Source organism: Eptesicus fuscus, chromosome 9, assembly GCF_027574615.1.
Source record: "Eptesicus fuscus isolate TK198812 chromosome 9, DD_ASM_mEF_20220401, whole genome shotgun sequence".
Classification (NCBI taxonomy): Eukaryota; Metazoa; Chordata; class Mammalia; order Chiroptera; family Vespertilionidae; genus Eptesicus; species Eptesicus fuscus.
Window position 1 is genome coordinate 22,454,638 of NC_072481.1, and position 27,154 is coordinate 22,481,791.

At 38.8% G+C, this 27,154-nt stretch overlaps 1 protein-coding gene across 4 annotated transcripts in view; it reads left to right on the top strand.

Annotated features, from left to right (window-relative positions):
- Positions 1 to 27,154, top strand: part of ZMYM4 (zinc finger MYM-type containing 4) — a 134,884-nt gene that overhangs the window by 96,352 nt on the left and 11,378 nt on the right. For 3 of the 4 annotated variants that reach the window (XM_054720520.1, XM_054720521.1, XM_054720522.1), the window contains exons 15-27: positions 515 to 665; positions 1,220 to 1,360; positions 1,985 to 2,022; positions 2,910 to 3,054; positions 9,610 to 9,728; positions 10,709 to 10,877; positions 14,452 to 14,712; positions 16,302 to 16,355; positions 16,774 to 16,953; positions 17,345 to 17,439; positions 21,228 to 21,399; positions 21,589 to 21,684; positions 22,497 to 22,648. In XM_054720520.1, the coding sequence (XP_054576495.1) occupies positions 515 to 665; positions 1,220 to 1,360; positions 1,985 to 2,022; positions 2,910 to 3,054; positions 9,610 to 9,728; positions 10,709 to 10,877; positions 14,452 to 14,712; positions 16,302 to 16,355; positions 16,774 to 16,953; positions 17,345 to 17,439; positions 21,228 to 21,399; positions 21,589 to 21,684; positions 22,497 to 22,648 (1,773 nt within the window). The remainder of the gene's footprint in view (positions 1 to 514; positions 666 to 1,219; positions 1,361 to 1,984; positions 2,023 to 2,909; positions 3,055 to 9,609; positions 9,729 to 10,708; positions 10,878 to 14,451; positions 14,713 to 16,301; positions 16,356 to 16,773; positions 16,954 to 17,344; positions 17,440 to 21,227; positions 21,400 to 21,588; positions 21,685 to 22,496; positions 22,649 to 27,154) is intronic. The other variant, XM_054720523.1, reaches the window with a different exon arrangement.

The following is a 27,154-nucleotide window of genomic DNA, read 5'->3' on the forward strand; positions in this document are numbered from 1 at the left end:
CAAATTAGGGCGTACATTATTCCCTTATTTAATTTTTTGACCAAGTATGAAGTACAATTTAATTATTTAAACTTTTAAGATTAAATGTATTATGTTTTCTAGCATTAAATTAAGATTTTGGAAGACTTTAATGTCACTGAAGTTATATTTTTTTTGTAATTCCCATGGAGAAGACATAACAGTCTTGACATTAAATATTTAAAATTATAATTTTATTCATTTATCATTTAATTAAAATGAATTTGTTTTCTGAAGTCTTTGAGGAAGGTAGATCTTATTTCACTGTTTTTTTAATTATAGTTTAATTCCATCTGTATAATATGACTTTTTAATGCTTAGTATAAAATCATTGATATATAAATAAATATTTACCACTTTAAGATAATTAAACTTCATTTTTTTGACTTAAATTCTGAGTTATTTTTCTCACTTGTTACATGTATCCTGATTTTATTCTGTCAGACCACAGATAATTTGTTTCTTACTCTTTTACCATCTTTTGTTTCTTTTTCAGATGGCCAAATGTGATGGTTGTAAGCGACAGGGTAAACTCAGCGAGTCCTTGAAATGGCGGGGAGAAATGAAACATTTCTGTAACCTGCTTTGTATCTTGATGTTCTGTAATCAGCAAAGTATGTGTGACCCACCTTCACAAAACAATGCAGGTAAAATTAAACTTTAGTCTTTCATTGGTGTAGGGGACTAACTATGTCTACAGATTGGGAACATTAAATAATTGTCAGCAATTTCATGAAACATAAATTTCATTCTTTTCGCATGATGTTAACATTTAGATAATTTTTTGTTTAACCCTTGAGATTAAAGCCCAGTAAAAATGATTTATTTAATTTTTCTCTAAGCATAATGAATCAAATAAACTTTTAAGAACTTTATGGAAAAGAATGGCAATTGATGTATTATAATTGGATATGTACACCTTGACTTTCATAAAACAGGATTTGAGAGTATAAAAAGAACAACCTAAAATCAAATGGCCTCTTAAATGTATCATCTGCGTAGTTATGCAAGATAAAGTACACAGAATATTAAGTTTCACTAATTAAAAAATAAAAAAAAAACACACTTGTTAGTCCTGAGGTGACTCTGCTTCAACAGAATTTACTCTAACTTAAAAGCATTGTTTAACCTTGAGATGTTGGTTTTTATGTATGTGCATATAAATTACATTAAGTTTTAAAATTGCTTTTATTTTAATCAGCAAGTGTTTCCATGGTGTCAGCTGCTTCAGCAGGGCCCCCATCATTAAGAAAAGACTCAACTCCAGTTATAGCTAATGTAGTGTCATTAGCAAGTGCTCCTGCTGCTCAGCCCACAGTGAATTCTAACAGCGTTCTACAAGGTATAACCTAATTTGAAAGCATTTATCTAGCCTTTTTGAGGTGAATATAGTGGTTCTCTATCTTTTTGCCATCAGTGGTCATTATCATACTAGAGGCCCGGTGCATGAATTCCTGCATGGGTGGGGTCCGGCTGGCCAGCCCCAATTGGGGTTGGGGGGCCAACTAGGGGGAGGGGCCATGGGCAGTTAGCAGGCTGGCCCTGCCCCCTGGTCGAACTCCCAGTCTAGGGGACAATTTGCATATTAGCCTTTTATAATATAGGATGTTGGATGTATTCATATTAGGAATGGTGGCTCACTGTGTGCTGGTAGGCATTAGTCTTTTCATAATTTCCAGATTTTTTTTCTCATATTATACTTTAGATGCTGGTCTTTCCATGAGTTAAATTAAGGTGGTGCATATTTTATTATAAAGAGTACTATGCAAATTGTATCCAGGGGTTTGACCAGGGGGCGGGGCCAGCCGGGGAAAGGAAGGGAGGCCCTGGCTGCCAGCCGGCAGCTGCTAGGGACCCTATCAGTGAACAAATTTCATGCACTGGGCCTCTAGTTGTCTAATAATCAGCTTTTAATGCTAATGTTTAATTTTGTAAGATCCTAAATATATATTTTAATTTATATCAGGTGCAGTTCCAACAGTAACAGCGAAAATCATTGGAGATGTAAGTTTTATTTTTATTGGTATTGCCACTGTATTTATGTTCCATTTTGATGTCGGATAAATATGTCTAAACTACTTTGCCCTTTATTATTATTTATTTATTATATAAAATACATTTTGTGAGCTCATTTAATATTTGTTCAGGAATAAGATTTTTGGTTACTTAATTATGTGTTTTATACACTTTAATTTCTTTGAATGTTTGCTATCTTTGTAGTTACTGAAGTTTTTTATTGTTGTACAAAATTAAAGTTAATTACACAGAAGTTAGGCATGAAAGGTTTTGGGAGCATTTGTAATGTAGTCAGATTGTAAATAAGATGTTTATAAAATGTAGTTTGTTTTCTACCCAGTGAAGAGTATGCGGTAAACAAGCATTACTTTTTTTTTTAACTCAATATTTTTTTCTTTTCTTTTAAAATAAATAATGAGAAAATCTTATGACTTAAACAGTGGCATTTCTTAACTGTTTCCTGGTTTCTGGGATACCATTGGTATCATCTTATTTTCAAGTCCCTGAAGTGATCATAAATGATTCTGTTATTTCTAGTTATCTTGAAAATAAGGCTTCTAAGACTTAGTCAAGAAAAACAGTTCTCATGTTAAACTCTCCCAGCTTTGTGCTTAATTAACAATGGCTTACAATAATAGGTATAGCATTTTTCTTGGTGAACAGAATTGGTAAATAGATATATTTAGAATCAATATGTAGTTATTAAAATACTGCTGTATTGCTATTTCAGGAGTGTGTACTGTGTTTTCCATGTAATTCTAATATAATATTCCTTTAGAAATTATAATCTTTTCTGTAATTAATGGTAAGCTTTTTAAAACGTCTTTAGTTTCTTTGATTAATTTTTTATTTCTTTTGATTTTGTTTTTAACTAGGCAAGTACACAAACAGATGCCCTGAAACTGCCACCTTCCCAGCCTCCAAGACTTTTGAAGAATAAAGCTTTATTGTGCAAACCCATCACACAGACTAAAGCCACCTCATGCAAACCACATACCCAAAACAAAGAATGCCAGACAGGTATATTTCTTGTACTTTCTTCATTTAATTTTTTTAAGGGAAAGGAATGTGGGGTCTGCCTATATTAATTGAGTGCCTACTATTTCCTAGGTAATGTGTTTGGTTGCTAATATACATTGTTGAATTTAGTTCTCACAACATCCCTGTGAGTTAGGTATTTTCACCATCTGAGATTTAACAAGTTATGACAGAGAGAAGGCAGTTAATTGATTATACCATACTGTGAACATTTCATTTAATTTCCTTAATATCATGGAGGAAGTATCAACTTTGGAATTATATAGATAGGATCTTAATTAAGAGTAACTATTTGTTTTTTCATTTCTCATTCATTTATTTATTTTTCTTTCTAATAAATCTTTATTGTTCAGATTATTACAGTTGTTCCTCTTTTTTCCCTCCATAGTTCCCCTCAACCCGGTTCCCTCCCCACCCTCTGCCCTGACCCTCCCCCGACCACTGTCCTCATCCATAGGTGTATGATTTTTGTCCAGTCTCTTCCCACACCCCCCACACCCCTTTTCCCCGAGAATTGTCAGTCCACTCCCTTTCTTTTTTTTAAAAAACATTTTTATTGATTTCAGAGAGGAAGGGAGAGAAAGAGAGAGATAGAAACATCAATGATGAGAGAGCATCACTGATCAGATGCCTCCTGCACGCCCCCTACTGGGGATGAAGCCTGCAACTGGGGCATGTGCCCTTGACCAGAATCGAACCTGGGACCCTTCAGCCCGCAGGCCAATGCTATATCCACTGAGCCAAACCAGCTAGGGCAGTCCACTCCCTTTCTATGCCACTGATCCTATTATATTCACCAGTTTATTCTGTTCATCAGATTTTTTATTCACTTGATTTTTAGATTCACTTGTTGATAGATATGTATTTCTTGTCACTTTGTTGTTCATAGTTTTTGTCTTTACCTTTTTTTCTTCTTCCTCCTCTTAAAGAATACCCTTCAGCATTTCATATAATACTCGTTTGGCGGTGATGAACTCCTTTAGCTTTTTCTTATCTGTGAAGCTCTTTATCTGACCTTCAATTCTGAATGATAGCTTTGCTGGGTAGCGTAATCTTGGTTGTAGGTTCTTGCTATTCATCACTTTGAATATTTCTTGCCACTCCTTTCTGGCCTACATAGTTTCTGTTGAGAAATCAGCTGACAATCGTATGGGTACTCCCTTGTAGGTAACTGTTTTTCTCTTGCTGCTTTTAATATTCTCTCTTTGTCTTTTGCTCTTGGCATTTTAATTATGATGTGTCTTGGTGTGGTCCTCTTTGGATTCCTTTTGTTTGGGGTTCTGTGCACTTCCTGGACTTGTAAGTCTATTTCTTTCACCAGGTGGGGGAAGTTTTCTGTCATTATTTCTTCAAATAGCTTTTCAATATCTTGCTCTTTCTCTTCTTCTGGCACCCCCATAATTCGGATGTTGGTATGCTTGAAGTTGTCCCAGAGGCTCCTTACACTATCTTCATATTTTTGGATTCTTTTCTCTTTTTGCTTTTCTGGTTGGGTGTTTTTTGCTTCTTCATATTTCAAATCTTTGACTTGATTCTTAGGATCCTCTCGTCTGCTGTTGGATCTCTGTATATTATTCTTTATTTGAGTCAGTGTATGCTTAATTTCTAGTTGGTCCTTTTTCATATCCTCTAGGGTCTCACTAAATTTATCGGTGGTTTCTAGAAGATTTTTGAGTAACCTTATAACCAAGGTTTTGAACTCTGTATCCTCCATTTCTTTCATTTGTGACCTGTTTCTTTGTCTCCGCATTTTGGCTGCTTCCCTGTGTTGATAGTGTGGCTTTATGTGCTAAGTGTCCTATAGGGCCCAGTGGCTCAGCCTCACTAATTACCTGAGGTGGGCACTCTTGGTGCACCCCTTTGTGGGCTGTGAGCACAGTCTTGTTGTAGTTAGTCCTTGATTGTTGTTGGTATCACTGGGAGGAATTGACCTCCAGGCCAATTGGCTGTGAGGATCAGTTATGTCTATGATGGGAGAACTTCTGTGCTGGAGGCACCCTTATGGGGCAAGACTTGCTTCAGTGGGGCTTTGGTGCTCACTGAATCTGCCCCCTGAGTGTGTCTCTTATGGATCTGAAGAGTTGTAATCTGGATGGTCTCTCTCTGACCACTGGGTATATGAGCACTTGGATCTCCAAGGAGAGAGGTTACCCAGCAGGAGCTACAGAGAGATTTTCAGATTCCTTCTCTTTGTTTGGGGTTTGGAGGTGCCCACATGAGGCCCAGTTGTGAAACAATGCAAGCTGTTGTCAAGCCTTGGGTCTTCTTTTGGCGGCTCTTGGGCTTTTTGACCCATCTGCAGTACGTTAGGTTTCAGATTGCAAAGGGCCAGGCCATTCATATGCAAAAGCCTCTGTGCACAAATTGGGTGGGACGGGATCTCAGGGAATCACCAGGGTGGAGCAAACAGCAATGGCTGACCATCAGCCCTGCCTGGAAGAGGTCCTGTGTCTCTGTGTCCTGTGGCACTGTGCAGGAACAATGATCGCTGCAAGCACCTCTGAGAGAAAGCTGCCCTTGAGTTCCTGCCGATGCCAGACAGTCCAGTTTCTCCCCATATGAGTCTGGGTCTCCAGAGTCCCGCTCGGAACTGGAGTTCAGAGCAGTCGGAACTTATATCTCCCTCCCGATTGCAAAAGACAACAGCGTACTCAGTTGCCAGCCCTTTCCGTGCGCATGGGTGCCTCTGTAACTCTGCAATTCATTTCTGCACCTCCGCTTCTCTTCTGAGTCTCACTGTGCTTTTCTGTTCCGTTCTAGTTGTAGAATTTCCACTCAGCCAGCCTTCTCGTGGTTCTGGATGATACCCGTTTTGTCTTTTAGTTGTAGTTTTGAAGTGGTTGTGCGGGGCAGCAATTTCCGGTGTTTACGTATGCTACCATCTTGGTTTTCCTCAAGAGTAACTATTGTCTTCCCCTTAGGCTTGAACTTTTTTTATACTCTTTTTCAAATAAAATAAATTTCTTTGAGGAGAGCTTCAAGGCTTCTTTCCTTATGAACTACCTTTCTTCCCCCCGCACCCCCTCCCCCAGCATAATCACTGAGCCACTTCTAGCCTCTGATCTTCTCAGCTTGGTTGTCCCAGCATGGAATCTTTGCCCTATAAGTCTTCTGGAGTGAGGATGATTGGACCCCACTATTCTTAGCCTGCCATTCTTGTAGTAGGGCTTCTATCTTGTGAGTCGGAGCTGGGTGGAGGAAGGGAGCACTCACCAGGAAATGAACCTCTTAAACTTGTAGTTGCAAGAGATGAGAAGTAATGGTGGCCTGCTCCTCCTGGTGAGATATAGTAATTCTTGATTGGGAGCTGACTGAAGAGAAGACATTCTTCCTGATTACATCCACCCCCAGAATGCAGCTTCAGTCTGTTGAATGGGGATATGAAGCAGGTGGTGAATCAACTGTTAAAGACTACCACTGTTCTTACTGAATTTTAGTAGATTTTCCTGAATAAATATTTCTCCATTTGCTGTATTCCCTACGGACAATTTACAAATAATGTAAATGGTTGTTTTTAGCAGTTTTCACCAGCTTTGCTTGTTTCACTAGGGAATGGGTCTGTGGAGCTCTTCCTGTTGTTAAATGTAAGCCCCAGAATTTTTCAATTGGAAAGGAATCTTATATTCCTAGATCCTGGAAGGTTATCCTATAGGCCAGTGTTTCTCAAACATTAATATGCATATGAATTACTTTGGGATCTGACTATGTAGATTCTGATTCAGTGGGTCCTAAGGCTTTACATTTTTCACAAGCTCCTGTATTATGTCACTGCTACTGGTCCATGGACCACATGGCATAGCAGGCTATAAGTGACTTAGTCCTATATTTTTATTATATCAATAGTTTCTTATTTTGTATTATGTACCTTGATTATCAGACATCTCTATTCTGGTAACTCTTTTTACATCCACTGCACCATGATAAAACTGATCCTGTATTATTTCCTACTTCTAACCCTAGTTGAATTGTCAGCTTTCCACTTTTTGTGACTACCATGATTTTTCTCCTACATTAATGATTTTATAGTTAGTTAGCATATTTTTCTGGCACAAAGAAAGGACTCTATAGATACTTATTAAATAATTACATGAATCCTCCATCCTTCCTACTTTTCTCTGCTCATATTAGGTTAGTTTCCAAGTTCTAATACCTTAGCATATCTATCTATCTGTCTGTCTGTCTGTCTATCTATCTATCTATCTATCTATCTATATCTATAAAAGGCTAATATGCAAAGTGTCCCCGCAAGAGTTCTGGAGACAAGTTCGATCGCTATGACGTGCACTTACCACAAGGGGATGGCGCAAAATTACGGAAGGTTCTGGTCAGCAGTCGGGAGCCAGAAGGAAGGCCCTGGCCAGCAGCTGGAAGGCCCCAATCAGCCCTGATCACTGGCCAGTCCTTGGGACTTTACCCGTGCACGAATTTCGTGCATGGGACTTCTAGTCATATCCTATCTAATAAAAGAGTAACATGCAAATTAACCATCACTCTGCTACACCCACAAGCCACGCCCACAAGCCAACCAGGAGCGAGTATGCAAATAAACCCAACCAAGATGGCTACCGCCACAGAGAGCAGGAGGGAGGCTTGGGTTTCCCTGGCAATGGAGGAAGGCAAGCTTTTCGCCTGCCCTTGCCGGCCTAGGCCTCCACTCAAGGCTACAAAGTTTCAATGATAGAAGATACATAAATCCAAACAAAAATGGCAGCATCCACGGAGCTGGAAAGAGCAGGAGGCTAGGGTTGCCCCCGGCAATGGAGGAAGCCAAGTTTTCCACACATCCTGGCTGGCCCAAGCCTCCGCTTAAGGCTACAAAGTTTCAATTATAGAAAATACATAAGTCCCAACAGAAATGGCTGCTGCCATGGAGTGAACAGGAGGCTTGGCTCTGTTCCAGGCTACAAAGTTTCTATTGTAGAAGATAAATAAACCCCAGATACCAGGGCCTCCACTTGGGTCACCAGGGGGTGTGGCCGGCCTGCAAACCACCACAGACCCCTTGCCGAGGCCGCCCCACGCCCCAAGGGAACCCCCACCCTGATCCGGGACATCCTTCAGGGCAAACCAGCTGGACCCCACCCGTGCACCAGGCTTCTACCCTATCTAATAAAAGAGTAATATGCAGATCGACCATCACTCCAACACACAATATGGCTGCCCCCATGTGGACACAAGAGGGCCACCACCAGATGGCCAGCAGGGGAGGGTAGATGGGGGCGATCAAGCCTACAGGAGAGGGCAGTTAGGGGTGACCAAGCCGGCAGAGGAGGGAAGTTGGGGGCGACCAGGCCTGCAGGGAAAGGCAGTTGGGAGGGACCCAGGCCTGCAGGGGAGAGCAGTTGGGGGGGGACCAGGCCTGCCGGGGAGGGCAGTTTGGGGTGACCAGGCTTGCAGCGGAGGGCAGTTAGGGGAAAACAGGCTGGCAAGGGAGCAGTTAGGCATCAATCAGGCTGGCAGGGGAGTGGTTAGGGGCTGATCAGGCTGGCAGGCAGAAGTAGTTAGGGGCAATCAGGAAGCCAGGCTGGCGAGCAGTTGGGAGCCAGCCGTCCTGGGATCAGGCCTAAACAGGCAGTCTGACATCCCTCGAGGGGTCCCAGATTGGAGAGGGTGCAGGCTGGGCTGAGGGACAGCCCCCCCCACCTCATGCACGAATTTCGTGCACCGGGCCTCTAGTGTGTGTGTTTGTGTGTGTATATACACACACACATACATACACACACACAACACACACCTATGTTTTTTCTAGGTATCATTGTCACCTTAGTTCAAGCCTTCATCATGTTAGCTCTACATATTTTAATTGTCTCCTACTTTTACACTTTATATACTTTTACTCTGTGCACTACTGGCAGCCAAGTTAATCTCTTTAATGCTATTTTTGTCACATTACTTTGTGCTAAAGGATCTGTAATTGCTCCCCACTACTACTAGAAATGATTTCACAAAAGTGGCCCTTCTACTTATTCAGTCTGCTCTTTATCATAATCTACTTATTCATGTTAACAGTTTTCCATACCCCTCATCTGTGATCACTGTTCCCATCCTTCCCTTTATTCATCCACATTATATCTTTCATTAATTTTATCTTTATATCATTTATAATCATTGTGTTGCCCACTTTTTTGTTAGTGCTATACTCAAAACCTTTCTTTGCTACTTTAGTTATTCTTTTTTTTTTTAGAATATATTTTTATTGATTTTGGAGAGGAAGGGAGAGGGAGAAAGATAAAATATCAATGATGAGAGAGATTTATTTATTGGCTGCCTCCTGCACACCCCACACTGGGGATCGAGCCTGCAATCTGGGCATGTGCCCTTGACTGGAATTTAACCTAGGACCCTTCAGTCTGCATGCTGACGTTCTATCCATTGAACCAAACCAGCTAGGGCATTTCTTCTTTTTATGAACACTTGGTATCACAGATTATATTTCTCTTGAACTATAAATCTCTGTATACTTTTAAAAAATATTTATTAAGTAATTATTAAAATGTTGTTTCTAACCCTCTTTGTTTTTGTGCTTTTTTTCATTAGAAGACACTCTAAGCCCGTCCCAGGTCATTGTGGTGCCAGTTCCTGTACCAGTGTTTGTGCCCATACCTCTTCATCTGTATACTCAATATGCACCAGTCCCATTTGGAATTCCAGTTCCAGTGAGTAATTATGCAGATGCTAAGATTAAGTCAGTACACATTTTCCTCTAATAAAATTTTAACAGTTTCATAAGAAACTTTTCACTTGTTGGTAAAATACACCTGACTCTGGTTAGCTATTATTGTATAACCATATTATTTAATGTGTAGTATATAAAGGACTGCTTCTATTTGTACCTTACCATGTCAGAGAAGGCTATAAGGTAGCTTTTTTATATTGTTTCATATAAATAAATACTGATATTCAATACACTGTTTTTAAAAATATATATTTTATTGATTTTTTACAGAGAGGAAGGGAAAGGGATAGAGAGCTAGAAACATCGATGAGAGAGAAACATCGACCAGCTTCCTCCTTCACACCCCCTACTGGGGATGTGCCCGCAACCAATGTACATGCCCTTGACCGGAATCGAACCTGGGACCTTTTAGTCCGCAGACCGCCGCTCTATCCACTGAACCAAACCGGTTTCGGCTCAATACACTTTTTAGTGTTAATGATTCCACAAAATCATAAATCTCAGAAAAAGATCAGAAATTGTGTGTGTGTCAGAACACTAGATTCTAGAAAGTTTGAAAAGATGAACATTATGATTTACATGATTCTTACTTTTTATTAAAGAAAAATGTATTGATTTTGTTATTAGAAATATAGTTTTCCTCAGTATTGAATTTTTAAGGGAAACAGTTGTGTGAAAATATTAAGCAAGAAATATAATCAAAAGCAAAACAAAGGTGTTAGATAATTATCCATGTGGAGAATTCAGACACACATTTTGAGTTTGCAGGAAAGCTCATACTGAATTTTTATTTAAATGGCTGTATTCTTATAAAAGCAAACTAGCAATAGTACTTTTATTATCAGCAATAGAAAAATATCTTAAATTTATTATTTTAGTACTTAAATCATCTCGCAAATAATACTTTTAATGATGAACCTATAGCTCAAGAAACTCTTCAGTCCATCCTTGATCTTTCAGATGCCTGTCCCAATGCTTATTCCATCCTCAACGGATAATGAAGATAAAACCACTGAGAGTATTGAAGACCTTAACGAAAAGCTCCCTTCACATCCATTTGAAGCTGATCTCCTTGAGATGGCAGAAATGATTGTAGAAGATGAAGAGAAGAAGACTCTATCTCAGGGAGGTTGGTATAATTTTAAAGTAAAGACAGAAAAAATACCCCTACACATTTTTATGTAGCAAGTAATTTTAGAGATCTGGTAGTAAAGGTGTTTCTAAACGCTTTCTTGTGTTTAAATACCAAGTCCATGGATTTATTAACCTTGTTGATATCTCTGAAAGTTCTAATTTTTTTAATGAAGGAAACTAAGTGCTGATATTCAATATAATTTTTAGAGTTAATGATTCCAGAAAACGATAAATCTAAGTTTCGTGATCATTTTCTGATTTTATCCCTGTATTGAAATCATGGTCCTCGGATAAGAATTCGTATCTCTGTGTATAAAAGCCAAGCGATCGGAACCGGTTGCTATAACATGCAATGTGGCCGGCCAACCGGCCTGATGGGGGCGGGGCTGGTGGCTAACTTCCCACGTCCTCCCCCCACCTGCTGGCCAGCCCCGATCAAGGCTGGGGCGGCCGCCTTACCCCACCTGTGCACGAATTCGTGCACCCGGCCTCTAGTTGTGTAATAACTAGCATGTTAGTAGCAGGATGGAAAACTATTGGCTCAAGTAATTGATAGATAAATCTTATTCTGGGTAGAATAATAATAATAACAATAGTTAACATTTATATGCTTACCATAGTCTAGGCCAGTGATGGCGAACCTATGACACGCGTGTCAGCACTGACACGCATAGCCATTTCTGATGACACACGCCACTGAGGCGGCCGCATGCCAAGGATGAAACATTTGCTGCTCCTGAGGATGAAACATTTGCGAAATAATGTTTTTTCCTCAAAGTGACACACTACCCGAGTTATGCTCAGTTTTTTGGCGAAGTTTGACACACCAAGCTCAAAAGGTTGCCCATCACTGGTCTAGGCCTTGTCCCACATTCACTATGTACTCACCCCGTTTAATGTCACAACAACCCTATTGGGGGGTTTACTGTTCCTCAGTTGAAAATAGGATATTTTACTTGCCCAGGCTACACAATCAGGAAGTAAATGAACCAGAAGTTGAATCCAGATCTGACTCCAAAGCAAATGATATATTAATCAGAACTCAGTAATATAGATTCCTGAAAGGTTTTTAGCCTTAATTAGCAGCTCCTGAATTTTGGATATAAGAAGTGATCTATTTATAAAAAAGGCTAAGTGTCCTCCTTCTTTCCAACCAGTAGCTATGATGCACACTGACCAACAGGGGCAGATGCTCAATGCAGGAGCTGCCATAATGTGCACTGGCCATTTAAAAATAAATGGCTCCCTAGCCGGTTTGGCCCAGTGGATAGAGCATCGGCCTGTGGGCCAAAATGTCCCAGGTTCGATTTCGTTCAAGGGCACATGCCTTGGTAGCGGGCTTGGTGCAATGTGCAGGAGGGGGCCAATCAATGATTCCCTCTCATCATTGATGTTTCTATCTCCCTCTTCCTCTTCTTTCCTCTCTGAAATCAATAAAAATATATTTAAAAAAATAAACAAAAATAAATGGCACCATGGACCTGGCGTCAACAAACCAACACTCTGCTTCCCCTAAGTGGGACACAGGCCCCGCCACCACTCCGGAGCAACACCTCACCAAATCGCGGCCAACGCTGCCAAGATCCCATGGTGTAAAATGCAGCCCACAGCCCAGCCCAGCCCATCCCAGAAGTGGTCGCTTTGGGCGTCGGGTAATGACGTCACGTAGCAACGCCTGGCTTCCTCTACCTAGCAACGACTAGCCTCCTTGCAGTTTCTTCAGCCCAGGAACCTGACTTGCTTTATAGTCAGGTGCAAACATTTCACACTTTAACCAATTGTCTAGGAAGCATTTTTCCGTGCCTCATCTCATTTGATCCTCACAGAAGTCTTGGAGTAGGTAGATAGGAGACTCAGTAGAATTCTAGTTTCTTTTCATTAGCTGAAAAACGGAGATTTAGAAAGTTTAGAAACTTGCCCTGACTGAGAAGTAAGAAATGGTAGAACTTGAAACTGACTTTAGGTTTTCTCACTGCTCAGAATATAGTCAAACACTGCTACAGTTAAATATTTTACCCTTTATTGTAGATCTGCATAATCTACAATAATAACAATTTTATTTATATACTAGTGGCCTGTGCACGGATTCATCCACATTGAAGTGAAATTAATTAGAAGAAATACTTTAATATCGCTGTTCGCCCTTTCTCTATAATAGAAGTGTCAACCAAATTCACGATCGACAATGAGAGATCGAAACACATGGCGTGTGATTTGCGCCAGCAAGAGCTTTATATGTATTGCGCAAGTGTAAGTCAACTTAGTCTTTTATAGATATAGAATAAATTTGCTTATGCCCTAGCTGATTTGGCTCGGTGGATAGAGCATCGGCCTGCGGACTGAAGGGTTCCGGTTCGATTCTGGCCAAGGGCACATGCCCAGGTTGCAGGCTCGATCCCCAGTAGGGTGCGTGCAGGAGGCAGCCAATCAATGATTCTCTCTCATCATTGATGTTTCTGTCTCTCTCCCTCTTCCTTCCTCTCTAAAATCAAGAAATATATTAAACGAAACAAAACAAAAAAAGAATAGACTTGCTTATTTAGACCTGCTTTCTGATTTACCTAAATTTTTTCCAGCCCAGTGAAGAACCCCAACTTCTCTTTCAGGTAATTGTCGGCAGCACAACAGTAAATATCAACACGAAGCAGATTATTATTGTAGTTCACGCAGAGGGAACAAAGGGTAAAATATTTAACTGCAGCAATGTTTGACTGTATTCTGTGCAGTGAGAAAACCTGAAGTCATTTTCAAGGTCCACCATTTCTTTCTTCTTTTCAGTCGGGACAAGTTTCTAAGCTTTCTAAATGTCTGTTTTCTGGCTAATGAAAAGAAACTAGGATTCCACTGAGTCTCCTATCTACCTACACCAGGAGTTCTGTGACGATCAAATGAGATGAGGCACGGGAAAATGCTTCACAGACATTTGGTTAAAGTGTGAAATGTTTGCACCTGGCTATAAAGCAAGTCGGGTTCCTGGGTTGAAGAAACTGCAAGGAGGCTAGTGGGCGCTAGGGAGAGGAAGCTGGGGCATTGCTAAATGACGTCATTAACGGGATGGACACTTTGCATATTAGCCTTTAATATATAAAATTCTAATATGCTTATTGTCTCTTGGACCATTCGACCCATTTCTATGATGCACATCGACCACAAGGGGGCAGGCATTCTGACTGGTATGTTAGCTTGCTACTGGGGTCCGGCCATTCGGGACTGGGTGGTACGGGCTGGACACGCCCTGGAGCCCTCCTGCGGTCCCTCCTGGCCAGCCAACTTCCCATGGTCTCTCCTTGGCCTCGATCTTGCACCATTGGGGTCACTCGGTCTGGCCTGCGCCCTCTCATATTCCAGGACTCCTTGGGGGGTGTCGGAGAGCTGGTTTCCTCCCGATCCCCTCAAGCCAGGCCGAAGGACCCCTAGTATAGTATATAAATATAGTATAGCTATAAAAGGCTAAGTTGACTCGCGCATGCACGATACATATAAAGCTCTCGCTGGTGCCATTCGCACACATGTGTTTCGATCTGTCATTGTCTATCGTAAATTTGGTTGTTTTTGTTGACATTCTGAAGCCGAAAGAAAGCGGCATCATCAACAGAATATGTGTGAAGACCAACTGTTGCCACAACGCACCTCTGAATCCGAAAGAAGCCGGCGTCGTCGACAGAATATGTCTGAAGAACAGCGATTGGCACAAGGTATCTCTGATGCTGAAAGAAAGCGACGTCATCGACAGAATATGTCTGAAGAACAGCTATTGGCACAACATACTTCTGAAGCTGAAAGAAGCCGGCGACGTCGACAGAAAATGTCTGAAGAACAGTCATCGACAAGTACTTATTTATTAAAATATTTATTAATATTAATATATTAAAATATTTCTTCTAATTAATACCCTTTCAATGTGCACGAATCCGTGCACTGGGCCACTAGTATAATGATAAGAAGGGAGGGATAAAATGGTGTTTAAGATAGGTGATATACATCAGTGAATTTTCACAAAGGCCTTTTAATATATCACTGATGAGCCAAAAAATCATTCTTTCCTGACAAGTTTTTTTTTTTTTCCAGTGACAGTTTTTACAAAGCTAACTGGGATTTGATTTTACATGACAAATGCTAGATAATTTTTTGAACACTGTAGCATTTGAAAAACTGTTAAGTTTTCTGTTGTGTTGCCAGTAAGTTTTTAAGGCATATATGTTCTGAGTGATGAGTAAAAAGCGTATTTGTTAATTCCAGTGTTTCTGGTCTCATTTTGTTCTGTAGTATATGGTCTCATAATTCTGACCCATTTATATATGAATTTTAATATCTTAGAATATTGTCCTTATGCTTATCTTCTAACTTTCTGATATTATATTTAGTTTGGAAGTTCAAGCAATTCCTGATGGTAAACCTCAATTTAAATTGGCTTCTACATTCATGTTAACAGTTAACATTTATCAAGTGCTTCCTCTGTACAAATATAGTGACTTTCCCTTAGCCTACAATTGGATTGAGACAGAAGAACTTTCAAAACTAAGCTTCAAGACAGATAGTTGTAATCACTATAGTGTAAGTAAAATAAAATAGTTTGAAAACATAAAGGAGGGAAAAATGAATTTCAACTGAAGGGATCTGGCTAACTTATCTTTGATTTCAGGGAAAGAAGTAATTTTCCTGGGTCTTTAAAAGAATAGTTTTTATTACTTTGAATCCTTAATCTTCTTTTATTTATTTAAAAATATGATTTTATTGATTTTAGAGAGAGAGGAAGTGAATGGAAGAGAAAGAAACAGCAATGTGAAAGATAAATATTGATTGGTTGCCTCCTGCACGCCCCTACCGGGGATCCAGCCTGAAACCTGGGCATGTGCTCTGACTTGGAATCAAACTACCAACCTTTTGGTACATGAGATGATATTCAAAAAACTGAACCACACTTGCCAGGGCTAGCTTCTTACCTTTAACGTAGTTTATAATTGATAGAACTGTGTTCTGTTTAATTCCATGTGTAGGCTGCTCATGTAACTTATATTCTAATTCTGTTGGTTTTCTAATGCAGTGTTATAGCATCTTATATTTTAGAGTTAGAAAGGAATTCAAACAGATTTGTCAATCTGTGAATACATTGTGTGTGTGTCATGGTGGTGGGGAAGAATTTCAGGTAGCACACGAGTGCAAAATGCAAAATAAAGGTGTCTCTTGTCATGACTTCTTTCATACTGCTACCTAGAAGTTTAACTGCTGTTATAAGTCATTATTTAACTTCATTTACTACTATGCCTACTTTTATTAATGAAACATTCTTTCTGCATATGAAGGTTATTTTTTTAGAACTCTCTGTGATTCATGTATGTAGTAACATCATTTTATTTTGATGCAGTTGGCTTTGTGTATACATATAAATTATTTATTATGTGTTTTTCTTTTTCTTTAGGATCCCAAACTTCTGAACAAGAACTCTTTCTAGACACTAAGATATTTGAAAAAGGTTTGTAATTATAAATATATTTTGGATCTTAGAATTATGTACTATCCTGTTAGTAATATAAACCCATGAAGTATTAGCATCCTTATATTAAATATTTGAAATTTTTGCTATTTTAGGGGTACTGGATGTCTATGATTGTATGCTAATTTGTAATGAGAATAATAAAAGCTACCTCAAATATTGTTTTGTTTTCCCTCCTCAAATATTGATTTTAAAGATTGAGATAATAATTTAAACTGTATACCAAGAATACGAATCCAGTTCTGTGAGACTGGTAAATAAGTTACTTCATTGTTTAGTGTACCTGGGTAATTGTTCCTCAACCATATCTGTTTTTGGTATTTAGGGATTTCAGGAAGGTTTCTGGCTGTGTTAACAGTTTGTCTTATTTTGAGGCTGTGTTTTCTATCTATCTCAGACCAAGGAAGCACATACAGTGGTGATCTTGAATCAGAGGCAGTATCTACTCCACATAGCTGGGAGGAAGAGTTGAATCATTATGCCTTAAAGTCAAATGCTGTGCAAGAGGCTGATTCAGAATTGAAGCAGTTCTCAAAAGGGGAAACTGAACAGGATCTGGAAGCAGACTTTCCATCAGGTTTGTGCAATGTAACTTGTCCACTGAAAGTCTTTTATTTTAGAAGATTGGTACAACTCCAAATTGACATTATGAAGCAGTTATAATGTATAATAATAACCTAGGGCATACATGGTTATTGCCTTTGAAGGTGTTAATTTGTACCATGTTGTTCTTATAAGATGTTAAGCTTTCTCACAGTAACCATAAAGGTGGTTTTCTTGATTGTTTATGAACTCCTACTTTAAATGCAATATCCTTTATTTCTCTTAAGTATATATGTAAAATTTTTATGTTATCACAAATAAAATAAAGAATATAGTGATTATTATCTGCTGTTTTCTTTCTCAGTCTTAGTCTTTAAGTTTGTGAGTCATTTGTCTCACATTATGCTTTCTGCTGATTCTTATAGAATCCTTTGACCCATTGAATAAAGGGCAGGGAATCCAGGCACGTTCCCGAACAAGACGACGACACAGAGATGGCTTCCCCCAGCCCAGACGAAGAGTAAGCAGTAGATTAACTTTTCTTTTTTGTTCCTTTATTCTGTAAGTCTTGATTAATTCCAGTAGTTTATAAAACTCTGTATTGCCAGGATCAGGAACTTCCATACTTTGTTTTACAACCTCATGGTGTGTGTGTTTGTGTGTGTGTGTGTGTGTGTGTGTGTGTGTGTGTGTGTGTGATTGTTTCTTAAAGTCAACCATTATCTTATATTTTACATTTCTTTCAGCAGGGATCTTTTAAATTTTGCTTTTATAATTGAGGTTTTCTGCTTTGTTTTGTTTACTTTAAAAAGCTTTTTATAATCTGTTATAAAATTTTTATTTTTTAAAGTCTAAATTTAGCTTTTTAAAAATACTATAATAAGGCTCACTAGTTTATATAATCTATATATATAAAAGGCTAAGTGTCCGTCTGTCTGACCAGTAGCTATGATACACACTGACCACCAGGGGGCAGACACTCAACGCAGGAGCTGCCATCACGTGCACTGGTCATATATATATATATATATATATATATATATATATATATATCTCCTATCTAATAAAGAGGGAATATGCAAATTGACTGTCACACCATCGCAAAGATGCCAGCGCCCAGTCCCCTCAGCCCCTCCGGAGTCTACCAGTCCTTTCAGCCCAACTGGGGCGGGCAGCAGGTGCACGGTGTGGCCGTAGCCGCCCTCAGCCCCCCAGCTGCCCAGGGTTGGCCTGAGGCACAGGCAAGCCTCAGATGTTGGCTGCCTAGCCGCTTAGGGCCGGCCCGAGATGCAGGCAAGCCTCAGATATTGGCATCGCCTTTCCCTAATCACCGGGTCACCTCCCGCCCCTGAGGGCTCCTGGACTGTGAGAGGGGGCAGGCCGGGCTGAGGGAACCCCCATCCAATGCATGAATTTTCATGCACCGGGCCTCTAGTACTAGTATCAAAGCCTAAGTGACTGTTTGACTGGTAGCTATGACGCGCCCTGACCACCAGGGGACAGACGATCAACACACAGACATGGAAACATGGAACAGAATGATGAATCTCAGAGGGGAGAGGGGAGGGTGAAAAGAGATTAACCAAAGTTCTTATATGCATAACAGAGGCCTGGTGCATGGATTCGTGCACTGGTGGGGTCCTCGGCCTGGCCTGTAGGGATCGGGTTGAAACAAGCAGACCGACATCCCCTAAGGGGTCCCGGATTGCCAGAGGGCGCAGTCCAGGCCAAGGGACCCACTGGTGCACGAATCTGTGCCCTGGGCCTCTAGTTTAAAAATAAGCAGCACCATGTACCTGGCCCTGGCAAACCAACACTTGCCTTTCCCCAAGTGGGATACAGGCCCCGCCACCACCCTGGAGTAACACCCTGCCAAATCGCAGCCAATACTGCCAAGACCCCATGGCACAAAATGCGGTCCACAGCCCAGTTGCTGTGGGCGCTGGGTAATGACGTCATGTAGCAACACCGGCTTCCTCTCCCTAGTGACTAGCCTCCTTGCAGTTTCTTCAACCCAGGAACCCAACTTGTAGCCAAATACTTTACAGTTTAACCAAATGTTTGTGAAACGTTTTCACGTGCCTCATCTCATTTGATCCTCACAGAAGTCCTGGAATAGATAGATAGGAGACTCAGCAGGATCCTATTTTCATTAGCCAGAAAACATATTTAGAAAGCTTAGAAACTTGTCCTGACTGATAAGAAATGGTGGATCTTGAAAATGACTTTAGGTTTTCTCACTGCACAGAATACAGTCAAATATTGCTGCAATTAAATATTTTTCCCTTTGTTCTCCCTGTGTGATCTATAATAATAATCTGCTTCATGTTGATATTTACTGCTGTGTTGCTGACAATTACCTGAAAGAGAAGTTGGGTTGCTTCGCTGGGCTGGAAAAAGTTTAGCTAAATCAGAAAGCAGGTCTAAATTTATTCTATATCTATAGAAGGCTAAGTTGACTCAGACATGTGCGATACATATAAAGCTCTTGCTGGCGCCAATCGCATGTGTGTGTGTTTTGATCTGTCATTGTCGATCATGAATTTGGTTGACACTTCTATTATAGAGAAAGGGCGAATAGCAATATTAAAATATTTCTTCTAATTAATTTTCTTTCCATGTGTACGAATCTGTGCACCAGGACACTAGTATAGTGTAATAGTGACGTCCACATGGACTTTTCCATACCAAAATTAAAAGAATAATAGCTGTATTTCTTTTTAGCTCTATTGAGTTATAATTACATTTAAAATTTTACGTCTACAATTTGATGGGCTTTGAATGTATGCAGTATAGATTACCATCATAATCATAACACTTACACAGTCCCAAAGGTTCCCTTGTGATCTTTTGCAATCTGTCTTTATCTCCAACTCCTGGAAACCACCAGTTTGCTTTGCAGGTCTGCCTGAAATGGCACTGCTTTGTCTTTCCTAAAATTTCATATACATGAATCATGTCGTTTGTAGTGTTCTGTGTCTGGCTTCCTTCATTTAGCATGATGTATTTGTTTTCGTTTGTTTTTTAGAGAGCGTGGAAGCAAGAAGGGAGGGAGAGATAGAGAGAGAGCAAGAGGCATATTGATTGATTGTCTCCTGCATGAGCCCTGACCAGGGCTGGGGATCCAGTCTGTAACCCAGTTAGACATAGAACCTGCGACCCTTTGGTGGGCAGTTGATGCTCTAACTACTGAGCCAAACTGGCCAGGGCTAGCATAATGTTTTTGAGATTCATCCATGTGTCTCCTGTATCAGCAGTTTATTCCTTTTTATTTCTGAGTAGTACTTTAACTGTTGGGCAGATTTCAGCAGTGAGGCCTGCTCTGGATTTTTTTGTAGGAAGGTTTTAAGCTATTAATTCAATTTCTATGGCTATTTAGGTTATGTATTTCTTCTAGAGCAAGCTTTGTCAGTTTGTGTCTTTTTTCTTTTATCTAAGATGTCAAATTTATTGGAATGTCAATGCTCACGATATTTGTTTACTATCCTTTTTATGTCTGTTGGATTACATATTAGTAATTTGTGTTTGCTCTTTTTAAAAATAATTCTAGTTAGATGTTTATCAATTTTTTTATCTTATAAAAAACCTGATTTTAGTTTTATTCATTTTTCTCTATCCTTTTTTAAAATGATTTTTGCTTGTGTTTTTATTATGTTCTTCTTTTCCTTTGTGTTTCAATGTGTTCTTCTTTTTCTAGTTTCTTAAGATAGACTATTGGTTTTAGATTTTTTACATTTCTCATAAATCATCTTAATACTATAACTATCCCTGTAACCACTGTTTTAGCATCATCACAAACATTTTGATATATTTTGTTTACATTTTCACTGATGTTCAACATATTTTTTAATTGCATTGGTGGTTTCTTCTTTGACCCATGAGGTATTAATAAATGTGCTGTTTAATTTCCAGTTTTTGAGTATTTTCTTAGCATCGTTCCATTATTGTTTCTAGTTTAATTACATTATAGTTAGAGAACTTATTGAGGCTTTTTTATACCCAGAATATGTTCTGTTCATATGTTCGTTAAACAGACCTGATAGTAAATGCTATTCTACCTCATTGGTAGGTCCAGGTACTGGACCATGGTAAATATTCAAATGCTAGTAATAATCACATACGATCTTCTATATTTCAACTTTCTTTTTTTCTCTCCAAAGGTCGTTTCAGCTCTAAGAACTCTGAATCTTTCAGATCTAATACTAACTTTCATATTCTGTAAATGTATGCCCTTTCTAGCTTTGAGAACGCCGATTCTTAAAGATTCAAGACTTAATTTTATATTCTGTATTTTTGGAATTCTGACAGGGACGAAAGAAGTCTATAGTACCTGTGGAGCCCAGGAGTCTTATTCAAGGAGCCTTTCAAGGGTGCTCAGTGTCTGGGATGACACTGAAATACATGTATGGGGTAAATGCCTGGAAGAACTGGGTTCAGTGGAAAAATGCCAAGGAAGAGCAGGGGGATCTGAAATGTGGCGGTAAATACACAGCATGAATTTGTGTTTTGACTTAGGGGATAAAGGGAATATAAATAAGTTAATTAATGAATCTACTCTAAAGGGATAAATACTAGGTAAAAAATCCCATAAAACTCTAGTTTTGGCTTTACTTAATTTTCCCCCATTTTTATTTAAACTTCTCATTTATTTATTTATTTTCCCTTTTAGGAATTGAACATGCCTCGTCTAGCCCATGTTCTGACCCCTTAGGAAGTGCTCAAGACCATGCACTCTCCCAAGACTCCTCAGAGCCAGGCTGTAGAGGTAAAACTCATTTTGTTGTGGTCATTTGTAATATCATTGTCAATTTCAGATTATAAATGGAATATTTAAAATTATTTAGAAATTGAAGTCTTATTGTTAAAAAAAAAATTGATGTACTACTCCCAATTTTAAAGGTTTGTTATAAAGGTAAAATTGTATCTTCCGATCATGAGTTTATTATGTTAATATAAGGGATTTTGTTTCTTTTTCTTAAACTTTACAAGTAGCTCAGATTCTTTATTTACCTGTGTAACTCTTCTTCACCTTTCAAGGTTTAGCATTAGTGTCACATTCTCCAGAATCTGACCTGACCCTTCTCGTTTATTAGATTTTCTTCATTTATTTTCATAGAATCCCATTTAAATAAACATCTTATCATAGCACCTGTTACACCATATATACTTGATTGTATTTATTTCTTTAACTAAAAAAACCTTGAGATCAGGATCTGTCTGTAACCCATGTATTCACCAATGTACACCATAGCACCTGGGGCACAATAGTCAGTGTTTATTCAATGAATCAAATAAATGGTACTATATTTCCTTTTGTTGTTTAGTAATTTTTTATTAATTTCAGAGAGAGAAAAGTTGAGAGAGAGAAAAACATCAGTGATGAAAGAGAATCATCAATCGGCTGCCTCCTGCACGCCCCACACTGGGGATCGAGTCTACAACCCGGGCATGTGCCTTACCTGGGAATCGGACTGTGACCTCCTGGTTCATAGGTCGACGCTCAACCACTGACCCATACCAGCCAGGCATTATATTTCTTGTAAGTTAATATTTCAGATGTCTTCTACTTTTCTACAGTCCGCTCTATCAAGCTGAAGGAAGATATTCTGTCATGCACTTTTGCTGAGTTGAGTGTGGGCTTATGCCAATTTATCCAAGAGGTGCGGAGACCAAATGGTGAAAAATATGATCCAGACAGTATCTTATACTTGTGCCTTGGAATTCAGCAGGTATCAAATTCAATAATTGTTATAAAATGTTACATTTCTAATAATTCTGATAGGACTTGTGAATTAAGTTGAAAAATTTTAGTGTATATTAATTGGTTGGTATTGTCCCTATAATCTCTTCTTATTCTTCTCTCTTTTTTTTTTACAAAAATTTTTTTTCAATGACATTTTACATTTAACTTTGTAATAGTTTCAGGTGTGCAGCATTATGGTTAGAACACTTTACAAAGTATTCCCCCTTGTTCATGAAGCCTTGATTTTAAAAAATCTTGATCATATAGTCTTTTGTATACTGAATTGAGAGTATTAGTAGAATAACAGAAATTGAGGATGGTGCATTTTATTGTTAAATGAACAAAAAAAAACAAAAATAGCAATCCACATAAGAAGTGACGCAGGAGACTGTGGTGAATGTATGTGTGTATTTATATAAATCATATAGTCTCATTTACATTTTTAAAAATACTAATTAAAACAATAGTTACACTATTATTTGTCTATCACATTAGCAAAAATAAAATAATTATAGCATTGATATAAGTTCTGTGAGTCGAGTTCACCTTTAGAGCAGATGGGAATTAGTACATATTTTCTAGAAAGCAGTTTTGAGCATATGTTTCAGGAATATAATTAAATATTAATATTATTTTTAAAAATATATTTTTATTGATTTCAAAGAGGAAGGGAGAGAGAGATGGAGCTATCAATGATGAGAGAGAATAATTGGTTAGCTGCCACCTGCACGCCGCACACTAGGGATGGAGCCTACAACCTAGGCATGTGCCTTGACCAGGAATAGAACTGTGACCTCCTGGTTCATAGGTTGATGCACAACCACTGAGCCATGCCGGCCAGGCTGTTCATACTCTTTTTGCAAGTAGTTCACTTTTGGGAATCTTTCAAAGCTAATACTCTGACATCATTGCACAAAATTAGAAGTAACTTAAGTGTCCATCAAAGTGTAATAGTTAAGCACATTATATTTATAAAGTTGTATATTATGTAGCCAATAAAAATTGTTTAAAGTGACTTCTAGTAATATGTAAAAATATTAATATTAAAGCATTGAAATGAACCAGAGTACACATTTTATGCATATCACTGTATATTGACATGTAGTGGTTTAAAAACTAGTCATAATAACACATAACAAAATGCAATGCATCAAAAATGTTTATAGTGGTTATCATCTGGGGGTGGTAGAACTCTGGATGTCATTGATTTTCTCTTTTCTTATTTTGCCAAATTTTCTTTCACTTATATAGGGGTTGGGGCATTTTATTTAAGCATTCATTCTTAAAGTTTTATTTTTATTTTATTTTTATTGATTTCAGAGAGAGGTATGGAGAGGGAGAGAGAGATAGAAACATCACTGATCGATCGATTGATTGGCTGCCTCATGGCTGCCTCCTGCACACCCCCACACTGGGGATTGAGCCCACAACCCCAGCATGTGCCCTTGACCGGAATTGAACCCGGGACCCTTCAGTCCACAGGCCAAACGCTCTATCCACTGAGCAAAACCGGCTAGGGCAATGTTTTGTTTTTTAATTAGGTAAGTAATGTGTGCTCAGTGTAACTGTAAGAAAAATTTCTCTTCCTCCATTCCTGTTCTCCAAGGTAACAGTGCTGCAGCAGAAGTGTCCTTCTCTACCCTCTCCTGTGCTGTACCTTTATTCACCTATACATATTTAATAATTTTTGTTTGCTTAGTTTTTTGCAAAATGGGACCCATACCATACACATTTTTTGCAGTTTGCTTTTCTCAATCTGTGTATCACTCCAGATGAGTATAAATAGAACTTTTTCCTTTAAAAAAGAAATTTGCATAATATTGCAAAGTATGAATATGCCAGTTATTCAGCCTTTTCTCTTTTTTTTATATTCAGACTAGAGGCCCAGTGCATGATTGAATCATGCACGTGTAGGGTCCCCTACACGCTTTCGCTTTCGATTACGGGGAGCTGGGTGCCTGTCCGCTGGTGCACCAGGCCTTTCAGAAGCCTCTGGCGTGGCGGAGGCTTCTGAAAGGCCTGGTGCCTGAGTAGACAGGCACCCAGCTCCCACGCTTTCCTTTTGATCGCTGGTGCACCAGGCCTTTCAGAAGCATCCGGCGTGGCGGAGGCTTCTGAAAGGCCTGCTGCCTGAGCGGACAGGCACCCAGCTCCCACACTTTTGCTTTCGATTGCGGGGGAGCTGAGTGCCTGTCCGCTCAGGCAGCAGGCACTCAGCTCCCCCGCTTTTGATGGTCCGTGCGGCGGGACGTCGGCTCGCTGCCCCAGAGGCCCCTTCTGTGCCGCAGCACAGCCATGGCGCAGACGCTGAGCTCATGCCGCTGCTGGCGACGCAGCTCAGCATCCCGCCGGCCCAATCAGCTACCCCGGCCCCTCCAAGTTCCGCCCCCCCCGCACCTCCTGGCCAATCATGGGCATAGCGAAGGTACGGTCAATTTGCATATTTGTCTATTATTAGGTAGGATTATTCCCCTCCCTCTTACTCTGAGAAACAGTGCTTCAGTCAATATTTTGTTTCTGAAAAAAATTTTTTTTGTTTGTGAAAAGAAAATATATTTTGTTTGTGTACCTAATGAATTGGTGCTTTTGTTTCTAGGTTATAGCATATTTTTTTTTCTCCAGTTTTAAGATATTTTCAGATTACTTTTCAGAATGGTGTTTTGTGAAAGGGTCATATATGTAAAGGGGCCCTCAAACACTGAAGAAACCAAAAGGCCAAAGAACAAGGCAGACAAGTCCACCTTGTCGGTTGAAAGAGTTTCATAGGGAACTTACCTACAGAAAGAAATTCAGTCTTAGGTGGCAGCCAGACAGAGTGGACTCCTGTTCCTTCTATCCCCCCGACCATGTGCTTATATCTCCTAAATCAGAGAATGCTTGGGTGATCAAAGGATCACGTGCCAGAGCTAGTTAGATAGATAACATTGAGGGCGACTCACCCCAGAGGCAGAACTAATGGAAATCCTGTGGTCGATTGTCCAGAGCTTTGTGTGCATATTCCAGAGCTCACACTGGGAAAGGGGAGGAAGTCAAGGGTTCAGATTCACCCAGAGGTCAAGATGGCAGATTAGCTTTAAGACAGTTAGCTCTGTCCGTACAAATGGTTGTCATTTACACTTTTATTAACAGTATGAGTGCCCATCTCTTAAGTCCTCTTTGCCATTCTTCTTTTTAATATTTATTCTGAGTTTTAAAAAAATGACTCCAATTTTTCCAACTTTTATAAATCAGAATGTCTTTTTATATTGTTGGTCATTTGAATTTTTCTGTTCTCTCTGTAGAATCTTTTATATTGGGGATAGTAACTTAAATATAAGCATTTTAAATAAAATTTTCTAGTGTGTTTTTGTCTTTTGGTTTTTATGTTATGTTTTGCCATTCAAGAAGTTTTCCTTTTTTACATAGTTCAATTTCTCTTGATAGATTCTGGGTTTTCCTTGTTGCTTAGGATGGTCTTCCTACTTGAATAAAAAATTCTCATAAATTTTTGTCTAAAATATTTTTTTTAGATTGACATCTTTAATACATCTGAAATTCAATATATTTCTGATGAATATATCAATATATATCAATATATTTCTGATGAATAATATTTTGATGGGTAGTTAATCATGAAGGCAGCATTTATTTTTCCACAGAATTAAAATGACACCGTTACTGTAATTTAACCCAGTTTCTACACTGTAAATGATAAAAATTACCTTATGAGAGGACTTTTATATATTCTTCAACCAAGTTTATTAAGCACCGAGGATGTGTCCTTTATGCATTTTGCTTAAGTAAAAATAGTGAAGATTCTTAGCACACTTTCTGTACTCTTGACATTTATATTTTGGATCTAAAGGACATTTTGTAATTTTACCACTGCATATGTCAAGAAATATGCAGTGGTAAAATTATGTTTTTGAGGCAGTTAATAATATTCTAATAATTTGAATATAATCAGAACATTATGATCATTGCCATGATTTCAGTCAAAAACGTTTGAGTTCTTTACTCTTCAGCTATACTTATGCTGTATATGAAATACTCTAATTTATGAGACAAATACTAAAGCTATGAAATTTTTTTTAGTATGTTTATCAACTCTTATTTGTTGATATTAATAAATGACTTCATATAATAATACTATTTAAAAAAGGCCATAAGTTAACAGATTGTCAGATAATTGTTACAGGAAGTAAATATTATGAAACTTTTATTTGTTTTGACAAGAAATAAACTTTCCTTAACAGTAAGAAATGCGAAAAGGGTACTTACTTATGTTGACATCTCAAATGTGCTTTCTTTTCTTCATTTTGATTATGAAAATAATCATGCTAATTGTGAAGAATTTTGAAACTACATAAAAAACTATAATGTTAACACCTGGACCACCACTGTTGATATTAGCTGGGAAGGTGATAATTGCAAAAGAAATAGGCAAGTAATAGAAAAACAACAGATTGCTAATAGACAGAATGTACTACGAACACCTAACAGTCATGTACTA